General features: G+C 34.6%; 1 protein-coding gene across 6 annotated transcripts; it reads left to right on the top strand.

Moving 5' to 3' along the window:
• Window positions 1-3,828: 3,828 nt before the first annotated feature.
• LOC105135226 (RNA-binding protein 5-B-like) lies at window positions 3,829-13,457 on the top strand. 6 transcript variants are annotated; one of them, XM_011040010.1, is made up of 16 exons: window positions 3,831-4,043; window positions 4,899-5,014; window positions 5,227-5,267; window positions 5,518-6,232; window positions 6,327-6,398; window positions 6,495-6,587; window positions 6,666-6,745; window positions 7,056-7,194; window positions 7,626-7,713; window positions 7,803-7,894; window positions 7,985-8,053; window positions 8,631-8,804; window positions 9,685-9,877; window positions 11,155-12,108; window positions 12,347-12,525; window positions 12,933-13,457. In XM_011040010.1, exons 2-16 carry the CDS (start codon window positions 4,967-4,969, stop codon window positions 13,107-13,109), a joined length of 3,114 nt encoding a protein of 1,037 aa, XP_011038312.1. In that variant the 5' UTR covers window positions 3,831-4,043; window positions 4,899-4,966; the 3' UTR covers window positions 13,110-13,457. The 6 variants fall into 6 exon arrangements, with proteins under 6 accessions (XP_011038315.1, XP_011038314.1, XP_011038316.1 ...); XM_011040011.1 differs by having other exon boundaries at window positions 5,515-6,232; window positions 7,059-7,194; XM_011040009.1 differs by having other exon boundaries at window positions 5,515-6,232.
• Window positions 13,458-15,451: the final 1,994 nt, after the last annotated feature.

Below are 15,451 nucleotides of genomic sequence, written 5' to 3'. Positions count from 1 at the left end.
GTAGGGAAATTAAGGTTCAAGATGTTAAATATAGCTGAGTCAATCGAAGTTGAGTTATTGCTCGAGGTTAGACCTAGGAGAGGTTGGTCATTCTTTTGGGCGTGCCAAGGAAAAATGGTCATTACCTTATGTATACTTGATTAATTGTCCACTCTCAATGTCTTGGAACTAACATGTTTGTCAGACACACGTTATTTTAGATTTGGCCAATTATCAAGTTTAAATACTTTGAGTTTAACATGTTTTTTAAATCTATATTATCTTGGACTTATAACTTGATTAACTGCCAAGTCCAAGTGCATAATAAAATTGGTTGACTGTTAAATCCAAATATCTTGGGTCTGACGTATTTATCAGACTAACATTACCTCATTCTCTTGAGCATACCATGTGAGGATTGTCATTCCCTTGGGATTTTCAAGGGAGAACGCCATTTCCATAGACGCTCTAGTGGCTTGACACACTGCTAAGCCTTTTAATGTATAGGTGTGGCTGGTGCCAAACCTAGCATGCTGGACCTTAACACATTGTCAAATCTAATCGTGGTTGGGTTTGACCAGTGCTAGACCCAGCATTTTCAGAGCTTGGCACATTGTCAATCCTTCATTTAAGGTGTGCTAATTTTCTTAGGTGTATCTAAAAATTTAAGGTCATTAAAAATAGGTTCATCATCATGTTTCCAAAGGAGACTAGTTTTGAAGCATAACTTAACACGTATTTAGTCGGGAATCAATTTTTTATAAGTTTTTTTACGAGTCAATCAATAACCTTCTCTTTGCTTATGCTTAGATTACGGAGGCCAACAAATTGATTCGAGTCATTAAGGATTATGAGAGTGCATCAACTCAAAGAATCAACCTAGATAAATTGAAGTTCTTTTTTAGTCAAAGTATGCAAACTTACCTTCAAAATCAGCTCCAACGGGAGATGGGTGTTAAATTAATTGAGAGACATGAGAAACATCTAGGCCTTCCCTGCATGTTGGGTAGATTAAAAAAAAAACTATTTTCAACTCAATTTAGGAAGGATTAACAAGAAATTTAATGGTTGGAAGAAAAAGTGTTAAACTGCAGTGGGTAAAGAAATCCTCGTCAAGTTGGTAATGCAATCCATTCCAACATGCACCACGAATTGTTTCCTCTTTCTAAGGCATTTTACAATGAGATTGATTCTTTAAAAAGAAAGTTTTGGTGGAGTAACTCTGGTGAGAGCTGTGGCATTCCATGCTTAGTTGGGGATAAGCTATGTATGGGCAAGAAAAAAGGTGAATTAGGATTTCGAAGCATTCCTTAGTTCAATGTTGCTGTGCTTGCCAAACAAGGATGAAAATTGGTGACTAAATTAGATATTCTTTCATATCGCAAGTTCTCTGAGCTAAATATTTCCCTACCACTAACTTCTAGCCTGCATCGTTAGGGTCCGAACTACACATGGTGAAGTATTTTGATAGCTATAAAACTTCTAAAAAGAAATTGAAGATGGGTATTAGTAATGGGAGTCTGCTTAACATTTGGATTAAGTTATTGGGTATATCTCGAGATTTGGTTAGTAACCTCATTAATGTGAAGAAATGTTGTTGGCTCACTAATACCCTATAAAACCAGTTTAATGAGTTTGTTGCTTTTCAGATCCTATCTATCCTTTTGAGTTCTCAATTTCCAGAGGATAAAATGGTTTGTCATTTGCTTAAGAATGTCGAGTATACTATTCATTTTGGGTATCACATGTTAGTGAGGCACCACTTAATCTTACCAGAACTTTGTCTTACCTCGTTTCAGGCTATGATTGTTTTTTTAATGCATTTTCAAAAACAAACAGACTCTCGAATGATCTGAGTTATGACAGCTTCTTATCCTTCTGAAAGTTAAGAATTTTTCTTGGCTTATCATTCATGACATTCTGCCTAACCCTTCGAGCCTACAAAGATAGTGTATGGGCGTGTTGAAGATTAATGTTGATGGAAAAATAGGAGTTAATGCTGGCGTTGGGTTAGGAATTGTCATTTGTGATAATCTGTACTAAGATATGCCTTTTGCTTCAATTTCCCACAATGCTATTTGAATCTTGAAGTTGATGATATTCATGCAGGATTAGTCCTAGCTAAGGACATAGGTTACCAAAAAATCATAGTGGAATCTGATAGTTTGAATGTGATTAATGCTTTTAGTTCATTAGTGAATGCTAGCACAACTTTTATATTTGGATTTTCCGTCACTTTTATGTATCATATTTGTCAAGAGAGATGGTAATGTTGTTGCTCATGCTCCAAAACTGATAGCCAATCCTTGTATTTTTCTTAGAATTTGTGTGGATGATGTCCCCGACTCTATTTCCATCGCTTATATGACTAGATTCTCCTTTAGTTTAATATTGTGTTATATTCCAAAAAAAGATAAATGTAGAATGCAAAATATAATTAGGGATAAGGATCGGTGTTCACATTTGGATTTTAGTATCACTTGTGCTCATCCTTGTGTTTGATAAAAATCCAAGTCTTTGGAGGAATCTTTTTTAAAAAGAATTTGTGAAAAACTAGTTTATTAGAATTCTTCTTTAATTAAATAGTTAGATTATTAGTTAAAAAAAATTGTTAGAGGTGTAATCTATATAAATATAAGAGTCAGTATTTGAAGAATTTAAGAGTGTGAATTAATCAATAAAACTTGGAAGGTATAATTCGAATAGTTATGTGTTTTATTTCCAATAATTAGTATTAGAGCTTGGATTTAGTGTTTTCAACAATTGGTTGTATGCTTATATGGAAATTATTTAACAATAGGGCAATGTTTAAAATTTTTTAATAGTATACGGTGATTGTGTTTGATGTTTTATATTGGAAATTTACATTATTTTCTTGATCTTGAAGTGGTTCAATTAAGAATATTTATTTTTAAATAAATTATTTTAAAAATTTTAAAGAACTTTCAAATGAAGAATTATATTTTAGTGAGTATACCAATTAAGTTTGGTTTGAAACTAAATAAAGATCATGAAAGGAAAAAAAATTTGATAACACACTTTATAAGGGAGTTTGATATATTTGATAATAATAAAAGTAGATATAATATATTCAATAAGTATTGTTAGTAGATATATGAAGGATTCAATAGAATTTTATTTTTTAACTTCTAAAAAAAATATTTTATTACTTGAAATATATTATAGTTACCGAAAAACCATATTTATGAAAATGTTTTTAAAGCATGGTTTAAAAGCTATTTTATAGTATTTAAAAAAATAATCAAGTATCACTTAATTTCCAACAAAAACTAAATTTATAGTTGCAACTTCATATTAATATTAAATAATATGATTAAAAAAAATTCTTGAAGAACTTAATTTCAAGAGACAAGACTCTAAGGTAATTTTTTGTAATAATAACTCAATAATTAAAGTCTCTAACAATTCATATCTATATGGTAAAAATAATCATATTTATTTAAAGTTATGCTTTTTAAGAGATCTCACATAGGACAAGAACATTGAGATTATTTATTGAAAAAATGAAGATTAAGTAGTTGATATATTCATAATTTTTTTAAAATTAGAATAATATGTGAAGCTAAGAAATTATTTGGTATATGCATTAAAAAAGATCTTGATTATAAATGTTCTTCATTGAATGTTAAAAATATCAATTTAAAAGAGAAATTGTTAGATAAAAATCTTAGATTAAGTAGGAATCTTTTATAAAAAAAAGATTTGTGTTTGGGTAATTTTTTAGAATTTTTATTTAATTAGATAATAAAATTCCAAATTAGATAATGATAGATAAAGATATAATTTTCTTATAAATATACATTAAGTACCATAAGCTAAATTTAAGAGAGTGAGAATTAATTAATAAAGCTTGGAGGCCGATTCAAATTATTCGATTTTTCTAGTTCTACCAATTTGAACTAAAAACTTTTAAATACCCAAGAAAATGAAAACCACACACTGATACAAGAACCGGACTTGGTACGAGAAAGAAGAAACGACGAGTCCCATCGTCGAAGAAGAAACATTTTTTTTCTGATCAAATCGCATCCACGGTTTGCCTGGTATGCACTGATCTTATTCGGCTACAAAAATTAATTTTTTTTTTTTTGCAATCTGAACTGTACTAGAGAGACACGCACATGTGTTTAGCTGATGGGTTTCTGTTATCTTAAGATTTTTTTTTATTGATACAGAGATTTTTGCAATGCAAGTTGACAGTTTTGAATTTTTTGAATTATGATGTTTAGCTGATCTGTCTGTGATAATCAATGACAAATAATGCTGCTTTCTCAATGTTTTTTTGTGTTTCGAGGGAGATTTTGGTGGTGATATGCACAATTTTGAGGATTTTTTTTTTTTTTTTTATGATTTGGGTGTAAGTTTTGGAAGATATTTGGTCAATGGGTTTGGTTTTTGATCATCAAGATCGTTGCTTTTATATTTGTTGAGATGATTTTGGAGAAATGGCAAAATGGGTTTTGTTTATTTCTTGGTTTGTGTAGGAGTTTTGGTTTTTGTTTGAGGATTTTGTTCTTTTTGAATTTTGCAAAGTGAACTGTAATAGAAAAATTTTGAGACATTTTTAGCTGATCACTATCTGTAATTCACAATTCAAGGAGATTTTTTTTCTTTTATATTTGTTTACTTTGTATAATTTTATTCAGTTGAATTGGGATGTGAGGTTTGGTTTCTGCTAATTAAAGATCATTGCTGTTATACTTGTTTTGTTGTTTTTGAGAGAATTTTGGAGGAATGGCCAAGCGGCTCATGGTTATATCTTGGTTTGTGAAGTGGGTTTGATTTCATTTGAAGATTTACGAAGGTCAAGGCTAATAAGAACTCTGGGGGAATTATTGATTTAAGGTTGACTCATGGGCGTAACTGTTGTGTCTGTTTCATTTGTGCATATATTACAGGGAATAAAAGGAATTAGATCATTCAATCATCGAGAAAGAGCATTGCAGGGTGGTTTTGCATCTGAGAAATGGATCCTGGTCGCTATGGCCTTCAGCAAGGATGGGATAATAACAGCGTAATTGTGGTTTCCTCCTTAAAAATACTGATAAAAATGCAAGAATTTTTTAGGATTGTCCATTAGTTTTTGGGCATCATCTATCTCATCCTTAAAAGAAAAATAAGAGAAAGCTGTTGGGGGCAGTGAGGATGTGGAATGGGTTTGCCTAATCTCCTGCTATCTTGGTTGGTATTTGTTGCTGACATAAGCCTATTCTCTTGAATCCACAGGCTCTGGAGGGGTATGGTGCTGTTCATGAGCCTAACTACCGGTAAGTACTGTCAGGGCATTCATGGTAAAACATTTTATTTGAAAATTTATGCAACATTTTCCTTTGAGTTTCATTGGTTATGATATTATTTCATGCAAGACCTTTCAAAAGCTTCTTATGCTTGATATTTTCTAATTGTCTCCTTTGTTGTGGTTGCTGTAATCTTATTGTCATTTATTTCTTTTTCAAGCTTTGGTTCATGATGTTATTTTCATGTCTATTCTTCCATTGAATTATTTTATTTTAGCAGGGTTGGTGGTTCATATAATAATAGGAGGTTTATCAATGACCGGTATTCAAGGGATAATGTCTACCCAAGAAATGCCTTCCACAGGGACATTCTAGAGAGGGAGAACTACCCCCCTCCTGCTGTTGATGTTTGGCCCCAATCAAGAAGGAGAAGTTATGAAGAAGAATACCCCATCGAGAAGGAGTCTAGGAGACATGAGAGACCGAACTTTGATTCTTATCATGATATGGATGCTGTTCATGATCGGGATGGCTACCATAGCATCAACAACTACCGTGATCATAAATTTGACAGGGCTTCTAGGTTTGGGGAACATGACCGTGATGATTATGCATATGATGATTATGACTACAAGTCACATACTTCCTATCAGAAACGGGGGGATAGCCGTGAGAGGGATTATGAATATGGTCGCCATAGTTATGATTCTGATTATGAAAGAGGCAGCAGGAGAGATGGCAATTGGAGGAGGGGTGAATCCCATGATCGAGAATGTGATAAGAGAGCTTTGAGTCAGGAAAAATCTCAGAGTCCACATAGATGGCATGAACGATCTCAGTCTCGGGGATATGATGATCGTCGTAGATCTAGGTCCCCTCGAAGTCGAAGTCATAGCCGAAGTCAACGGGAGGACAGCTATGATGATGGCAGACATGAGAGGAATGAAAGGAGGAGGGACCGTGAAGACAAGCGTCATCCTGGTCATTATGACATGGTATGTTTCGTACAGTCTTCATGATTATTGTTTTTTACTGCCTGGTTTCATCTGTGTTGAGTGACTGGGCTTTAACAAGAACTGTCTCCCATAGGCTCCATCTGCAACCGTTGTTGTGAAAGGTCTCTCACAGAAGACAACTGATGAAGATCTTTACCAGATACTTGTAATGCTTTACTTTGCATTCTTTATCTGAAACTGTTGATTTTCCTCATTAGATATTTTCCAAACATTTAATTGATTTTTTTTTTGTGGCCATCAGGCTGAGTGGGGGCCACTTCGACATGTTCGTGTGATCAAAGAGAGGAATTCTGGCATCTCACGTGGATTTGCCTTTATTGATTTTCCTTCTGTGGTATCTGTCCACCTAATCTGACAATGTTGCATTTGCTTTCATGAATGGCATTCAAGTATTGTTTTTGTTCTGAAACAGGGAGCAGCATGTGCAATGATGGATAGGATTGGGGATGATGGTCTTGTTGTTGATGACAGAAAGCTTTTCTTTGAGTACAGGTATTTCTCTTTCCTCACTACCATGATTGTGGTATCATTATAATCAATTGTGATTTTTTATTCCATGCTATTATCTGTGTTGTACATTGAGCTAGTATGTTTGGTCTCACATACTGGTGAAATCCGGATAAATTCTTACCTTGGCTGTCACTGGCTTCCTTAAAACTATTCTCCATCAATATCTAACTGATTGTAGCATTTTTTGATGAAAAGGCTATGCTAATGCCTTTGTACATATATATGGTGGCCCTGTGGTTTATTTTTGACTTCAAGCATAACCATTATCACTTTGGATTCTGTTTTCTTTCAGCAGTAAGCCGACTGGGGGGGCAGGTGGACCTTTTGGTCAAGATAAATCTGGTCAGCACAGAAAAATCACAGTGCCATCTGATTGGATGTGCACCATTTGTGGCTGTATCAATTTTGCAAGGCGTACATCCTGCTTTCAGGTTTGTTTTTCCACCTTTTTTCCATTTGATTTTCGATAAGTTGAGAGATTATAAAGTTCTATGAATACACAATCCACTGGCAATTAGTTTGATTTGTAAGCACTATTACAGCAAGAACAATGCCCCTCAGGTGCTGAGCATGCATGTGAAGTGTTGAAATGACAAACATTATTATTTCTTGTGCTGTTTTGGAGGTTAACATGTATGTTGGAAGTCACATTGGCAGCTTTGACATGCTGCTACCTTTTGGTTTGCCTTAGTTAAATAGTGTGGACTTGTAGTTCTTTTCTGTAGAGTTTTTGATCAATGATTTTTCAGCAAATGGAAAAGAAAAAAATTTACCCAGGTATACTAGTGGATTCTATAATGGTTTAAGAAATAAGATCCATGAGAACAGATCATTGAATGGCTGCTTTTATTCGATGTTGCAGTGCAATGAGCCACGAGCTGATGATGCACCACCAGCAGATATAGCTTTATCAAATCCACTGTCTGTAGGAAAGAAAGGATTTGAGGCAGGTTGGTTTGAGATGTTAACTTTTTCCTGACTAGTTTTAACATATATATATATATATATAGCTACACCTTGCTAATTTCAACTTTATCAGGTCCAACTCATGTTTTGGTAGTTCGTGGATTGGATGAAAATGCGGATGAGGAGATGCTTCGCTATGAATTTTCCAAACATGCTCCAATAAAGGTACAAAATGCAATAAAAATCAATTGCTTTTATTAGAGAATTTCTCCCTTTTCAGGAATCTTCAGATTTTTAATTGATCTTAATTTTCAGGATCTTCGACTGGTTAGAGATAAGTTTACTCATGTTTCAAGGGGATTTGCGTTTGTACATTTCCATTCGGTAAATCAATGTCATTGGTGATTGGATTTATTGACTATTTTATTCCTCTTATTTTGCTTTCCCGTTTTTCTTGGTCCGAGTAGTCTTTGATGGTTGTTGTGCAATTCAAATGATGAAGTACAAATTTGTTATAAACAATAAATAAGGACACATATATGTAAGCTTTATTAGGAGTTTTGTAAACTTATTAATAATGATTCAGAATTATCTTGTAACAAAACTATGGAGAAAAATTATACAGCAAACTGCGATTTGGTGGTGCTGTTTTTCTTTCCACCTTCCAGGCTAGGCTATCAAAATTAACCAAATTTAGTGGTACCATGAAGACTCTCAAAATTTGTATGTTGCTGATATCAACAGCTTAGCCACCTAATGAATTCCCATTTCAAGCACTTTATGCTCCTTCAAGCTTTTCTTTTTGAAAATTTAGGTGTTTGGCCTTTGGGCCCTGCAAGACCCCTGTCCTCCTTATGGAGGATTTTATTTGCTCTTTATAGAATTAGAGAAGCCATAGAAAAGAGTTGCATGAAGAAATAATAGATGCACTCTTTGTAATAATATGGTTCTTGCCTTGTAGGTTGAGGATGCTACTAAAGCCCTTGATGCGACCAATGCAACCACTCTTGAGAAGAATGGGCAGATCTTACGAGTGGCTTATGCAAAGAGCATTCTTGGCCCAGGGGCATCAGGACCGTCACAGTCAAGCAGCTTAGCAGCAGCTGCAATTGAGGCAGCGGCATTTTCCCAACAGGTATTTCATGGAACCTTTCCTTCAATTATTGCAACTTCTTTTTGGTTAAGAACTTTAATTGTTGACATACTTTCAGACTTCAGAATTTGAAGGAGCAGGGAATCTACTCTTTTTTTAGCAAGAAAATCTACACTGTCTGTAAACTACTTTGATATTCTGTTATTTGAAGTCACTGAAAGCTTTTTGTGAAGTGATTGTTGGTGGGAAAGTAGGAGAAAGCTGACATTGCTCTTGTGTTTTGTACCTTAGAAATGCAACAGATACCCCAAAGACAAGGGCCTCACTCTTCTTGGAGAAATGGTTTTGTAAAGTGAATGTTGATGAGCAGAACAGAGGAAAATGATATTCTGATATGATACATCCATTTCATACCTCAGATTAACCAGTTTAGGCATTTTTTTAAATCTTTGAGGCCATAGGCATTTCTTTTGATCGAAGAATAAATCTCATTTCTTTTGATCGAAGAATAAATCTCAGTCAGATTATCAACATGTAATTTGTCATGGCAATCAGGTGTTGACAAGGAATCCACTCCATGAACTTCAGATGAATGTGGTTGGGTCTTTGTCAAGGTCCTACTTCCACCTTAATGGATTTGTGCTCAAACCTTTGATGTTGATCTTTATGTGATTTCATTCATGCATTAGACAGAGCAGGTTTTGCTATGGCTCGTCGAATGGAGAAATACCACCTGAGGATTCTTTTCTTGTCCCTACCAATTCTATTTGATATTACTAACTATAACTTAATATTGTTATATTTTTAGTAGCATTACTACCACCCTTTATCTTAATTCCATGTGCTTCCTTTCTGGTTTATGAATATGCTGATTTTATACATGATCATTGAATTTTTAAAATTTTATCTTTTCATATTCTAGTATGATGCTGTTGGATGGGCACCCAAGGAATATAACCCAGATGACAATCAATCTGCTGGTGGGCAGGAGCAAGCCAGTGGGGAGATTACAGTTCAAAAGGATGGTTCTGCACCACAATCTGGTTTTGTGTGGGATGAAGCATCTGGTTATTACTATGATGCTGCTTCAGGCTTCTACTTTGATGGAAATACAGGTTCCTTCTAATTTCTTGTTTGGTTTGTATCAAGTGGAAGTGAAAGATAACATTTTGTACATGTTGTGGATCTGAGCTGTTGTTACAATGCATGTATTCAGTTGTAATTTGATCTAGGTCTCAATTACATGATGACGAGTTTGTAATTGTTGTCTTTATGTTAAAAGAATTCCTGGAAAGGCAATGCTGCTTTCATTTTTTTAGTATAATTGGATAGGTAGTTGGATCGTTTCACTCATTGCAAATGCTTTGTTACAGGTTCTCTCTGGTACAAGCTGACATATATTTCCTCTATGAAGTATTATAAATATGTATTTTCATTTTATTCCTACGAACGAGTTTTATCTGATGATACAGTTATATAGAGAAAGAGGTGGGAACAACATTCCTGTGTGGAACTTGGAAATCATGTTCATGGTTACCTGTCTTTCTGGGCATTTCAGCCTTTTTGGTAATTCAAAAGTAACAAGTTATAAGTTAGTCTCTGAGACTGTGAGAGAAAATGTACATGGTACTTCCTGCAGATCTTGCACCAGTGCTTACCATGAAGAATACTTTGGGAACAGATGGCTTGCTTTTCTGTTGTGTTATTATTGTTATAGTTAGTGGAGGCTTTTGACTTCTATTTTAATCTGGGAGCTGGAAGTCCGTTACCACTTCTAATAACTGCTTAATGATTATTTGTATGCTTTGTGAATAATGTATTAGGAAAATTATGCACGTGAGTTCTAGGAAAAAGAATAAGGTATTTAGTTCTCTGCATATGTGGTGCATGTGCTTGTAATTTACTCTGTTGCCTTCCTTGAATTGACTGGAGTTGCTTATCTGTAAGCCTGTGTTTACTCTCATGGCTCTCAATTGTGCAATCCATAACCTCATCACTTAAATTTCTCTTAGGAATCATTTTGATCCTCCGCTTTTATTTTTCTGAAGATTCAATTTTTGCTTGTTTCCTTGGAAAAGTTAGGGATTTGGCTCCTTATCAAGGAGAATTGTGATGAAAATAAAAACTTGGCTATTGTTGCTTGAGAAACCGTTCAAAAGGTTATGTAGGAAGAAATTATTTTGCTGTGGTGGGAGTGGTTGTCTTCTAGGAAATTTTTTATGGTTGTTGCTGTGAACTAACAACGTCCAATATGCACATGGACCAAGAACTTTTGAACTTAGAATAGTTGTAACTAGCATTCTACATGTGTCATCTTTAGAGCTTAATCTAAAATCATAATTCCTTTTCAAGTTGGTTGTTTGATTGCGTGATATGCTCCTGTTCTGTACAGGTCTTTATTATGATGGCAATCAAGGGGTTTGGTACTCTTATGACCAGCAAACTCAGCAGTACATCCCTTTCACAGATAACAATGACAATAAAGCATCTAGTAATCAGTCTGAGAATTCCAGGTCATCTGACAGTTCCAGTAACAGAAAAGTAGTAATTTCTGCTCCAGCTGCTACAATTACATCCACAGAGAAGGCTGCCTCATTACCTGATGCTGTCCAGGCTGCTGCTTCAGCAGCATTAGCTGCAGAGAAAAAAGAGAAGGAGAAAGCAAAAGAGATAAAACTTGCTTCAAAGAGCAGTATTTTGGCTAACAAGAAGAAAATGAACAATGTATTAACAATGTGGAAGCAAAGGAGTCATGAAGGACAGACTACCCGTGTGGCTCTTGATGATAGTCATCCATCTACTCCAGCTGATGACAGGTCGTTTTCAGTTGGGCAATCCACAAAGAGCAAGTTTAAATCTGATACAACCACCACAAAGAAGAGCTCTATGTCCAGTTCAGGAGTAGTCACAACTCCATCTGCCCAAACTAATGGTTTGGAGTCTTCAGTCAAGCCAAGACCTGTGAGCAACAGCTCAGGAGGGACTTTGATGGGGGTTATAAGGGGTTCTGGACTAGGTGTTGTGAAGTCTGATACTTCATATTCTGGACCATCTGCTGGTGTTTCTACATCCAATGCTGCTGTACCTCTAACCATGGCAGGTTCATCAACAAATGCAGATACATCTTCAGTTGCAGCTCCTTTTAGGACAGATGTATCTGCATTGGGCTCTTACACACCACCTGTGGCTGCTGGGAGTGGCAAGAGGAGATTTTCTGAAATGCCTCTACCTTCTGCTTCTACTCACAAGGAGCAACCAAAAAATTCCTACAGGGATCGTGCAGCTGAAAGGAGGAGCTTGTATGGTTCTTCTTCTGTTGGAGATGATTTGCCTGATGTGGATCCACGTAAGCTTTAACAATATGTTTTTCAGTATACCTTTATTCTATTTTTACAAGGTCATATCTTGCTAGGTAAATTGAACTTGGTGCCTTTTACATCTGCCTGTTAACCCCTGGATGTCTATCAGATCTTTGTTTTCCCAAACTCCTCAGTGATTCGAGTGAATTGGTTCCCATGTTTTACTTCATAGAAATATTAACTTGTGAGGAATCCTTTGTGTTTGCCATTCATGATCTCTTAAAGATCGGGATTCTGCATTCAAAAGGAGTACTTTGGATCCAATGCCTTTCCCCCCTGGTGTTGGAGGAGGACGTGTGATTGGAGATGCTCAAAGTTACGAGGTGATTACAGCAGACAAGGCACTTGGTGAGAGCAATGTAGGCAATCGAATGCTTCGAAATATGGGCTGGCAAGAAGGCTCGGTATCATTTCCTTCTCTTGCACTTGTAGTTTTAACTGTGCTAATTTGTGGTCCACTGTTCATAGCCATGCTGATTATCCTTTTGAAATGGTTTCGTGGCTAGTAAATCATCAGTTACTGCTGATAACCATGCTGATTATCCTTCTGAAATGGGTTTTAGTTAGTACAGCCCTTTCTTTTGTCTAAAAGATGCTCTAAAAAACTTTATATATCCTGAGAGTTTTGCTAATATATGAAATAATTGCTTAAATGGTATGATGTTCCTCTCATCTCTTTTCTGTTACATGCTTGTGCTAGAGTCCCATCGTATATACTGGTTATCTATGCTTTTGCATTAATCATGGTGCTAGATTCTAACTCGTATCCATTGTGGGGATTGTCTTCTCTGGTTTTTGTTATGAATTGCAGGGACTGGGGAAGGATGGCGGTGGAATGATTGAACCAGTTCAAGCCCAAGCCATAGATAGGAGAGCAGGACTTGGGAGTCAGCAGAAGAAGATGGATCCTAGTCTTGAGGTGCAGGCTGGGGATAGTTACAAAACACTGATTCAAAAGAAGGCTCTTGCTAGGTTCCGGGAGATGTAGATTAGGGCTTAAGCTATGAGGCTGTGGTTGTAGATAAGGGCAATAAGCTATGACGCTGAGGGTGGAAATGTGGTATTTTGGCGGGGCTAGGCAAGTGCTTTTGAGTGATTTACTGCAAACTCAAATCTCTTCTGCATTAGACAGTCTTTGTAGATTTGTAAAAATTCAATCATAGAAGCTCCGGAATTTTGTCTAAATTGTTTCCTTTTCTTCCCCAATGACCAGAGTTGCAATCCTACTACACCTGCTGTCAAAGATGCTACAATATCAAATATCAACACACCATTGTAATGACCAGGGGAAAAGCCAGTGAAATGGATGAAAATTTTTTGTGTTAAAGTTAAAAAAGAATATAGTGTGCGCTATTTCCCTTATTGAACTGACCTTTGTTAATGAATTGCTTTCAACAACAGGTTGCTATAATATGGGCATGGTTTGATAAGAGATATTGGAGGTTGTTGGATGCAATCAACCTTAAGAATTAAGGTAGTGTTTGGATAATGAAGAAAAATATACGTCTTTTTTTTTTTTGGTTGTTGTGAGGTAAAAATTTATTTCAAAATTATTACAGTTAAATCAATCAAATTTTTGTACCTTTCTATTTAAGATACTGTTTGTTTTTATTGGTTGGAAAGTTTTTTTTGCAAAAAAAAATAATTTTTCTTTATTTTAAATTAATTTTATAGGATGTTTTTAAATTATTTTGATATACTAATATGAAAAATTAAATTTTAAAAAATAATAATATAATATTATTTTAATATATTTTTAAATGAAATACATTTTAAAAAATAACCTTCAACACAATGCCTATACTACCCAAATGCAATTTAAAGGATTTTAAGACGGGCAATGTTTAAAAATATGGGTTAAATTACTTTTCTTAAAAATTTGTTTTTTTTGTTATTAAATTGTTTTAATATGTTAATATTAAAATAATTTAAAAAATAAATAAAAAATATTATTTTGATGCAATTTAAAAAAAAAATTAGTTTGAACCACAAACACTACCACATTTTTAAACACTTCCTAAATTATTTTTTTTTATTTTTGAATTATTTTGATGTACTAATATAAAAAATAATTATAAAAAAATATTATTTTAATATATTTTTAAATAAAAAAATATTTTAAACTACAACCATTACTCCATTCTGATACCCTTAAATTGGATCTTCACGGAATTTTTTTGTTTTCCCCCCTCTTATGAAATATATATGAATCTCTTCAGTCTTCAACAACTTGTCCTTCGTGGCTTAGTTTTCTAGATCAAGCAGCTATCTAGCAGTATTCACATTTCTACTTGTTTTTAAGATATATCGGTTCCAAGTCTCTCCCTTGAAGGAAAGAATTAAAAAAGGTTTTAGGGTTTGCAAAATTGAGTGCTCTTTGTCAGGCTTACAGTCTAAAACAACAAAGTATTTTCTTTTTCTCTATAAATATGTAAGCTTTTCTTCCTTCCAAGTTCCTTCTCCATGTGCTTGGTTCTTCCTCCTCAATTTCCACCATATGGTCTTGTTAATTTACTTGTATACACGACTGAATTCTAATGGTTTATGACTTCGACTACCACAGGCTTTGGTTTCCAACATTGACCTTTAAATACTACTATAAGTTGTGTGACCTTTAGTGTTACATCGAATTTTGCACAGAATTTCACTAATTTGATCTTAAATATGAAGTTTTCGGCCGAAAGTCATCGTCATTTAGGTCAAATTAGTGAAATTCTGTGGAAAATCCTACCAAAGGAATTGAGAGGGGTTTTTCCAAAATCTAAACCATTCCATGGTTAACTTGTTGCAAAAGCAAAAGAATTCCGTTTAAACTCTAGAGTCTGCCTTCACTTCTTCCTTACCAAGAGGTAGAGAATGGACAATTGGCATAACAACAAGAATGGTGGTATCAATACGAAGATTTATCTCAGAAAAAAAAAAAAAAACCAAGCAAACCGTCTACAACATGCATGGCGTTTTGCATTGTGATTTTATTAATTACAACACTAGAAGTCAACATAGATATCATCTTCAAGAAAACTCACCTACTCGTTCGATGCACCAAACGTAAAACTTACACAAGTATCAACCATTAAGTTAATTTTTTAAAAATTAACAAATTGCTTAATAAGCAAAAAAACCTTTTTTGATTAATTCCAAGTAGAAACTCATCTAGTTTGGATGATGGTTGACCATGTAATATCAGCTTAGAGTCTCTAGAACACAAGAATTTATAGCATGGAGACATGAAGCTATTTTTTTTTTTTTTTTTTTTTTTTGTCATGTAGCTATTTTTTTTTTTTTTTTTGTTTCTGTAGTATCCTAGTTATGTAGTTTTTCTCGGTTCAA

The sequence above is a fragment of the Populus euphratica genome, unplaced genomic scaffold (genome assembly GCF_000495115.2).
Source record: "Populus euphratica unplaced genomic scaffold, PopEup_1.0 scaffold72.1, whole genome shotgun sequence".
Lineage (NCBI taxonomy): Eukaryota > Viridiplantae > Streptophyta > Magnoliopsida > Malpighiales > Salicaceae > Populus > Populus euphratica.
This window is presented reverse-complemented; position numbering and strand designations above follow the sequence as displayed.

What these genes read in the sequence shown, in the direction of transcription:
- LOC105135226 (XM_011040009.1), top strand. Translation starts at nt 4,967, where the DNA reads ATGGATCCTGGTCGCTATGGCCTTCAGCAAGGATGGGATAATAACAGC. An exon ending in AAGCTTTTCTTTGAGTACAG is followed by an intron (nt 6,746 to 7,055) that starts GTATTTCTCTTT and finishes GTTTTCTTTCAG; the next exon opens with CAGTAAGCCGACTGGGGGGG. An exon ending in GGCGTACATCCTGCTTTCAG is followed by an intron (nt 7,195 to 7,625) that starts GTTTGTTTTTCC and finishes TCGATGTTGCAG; the next exon opens with TGCAATGAGCCACGAGCTGA.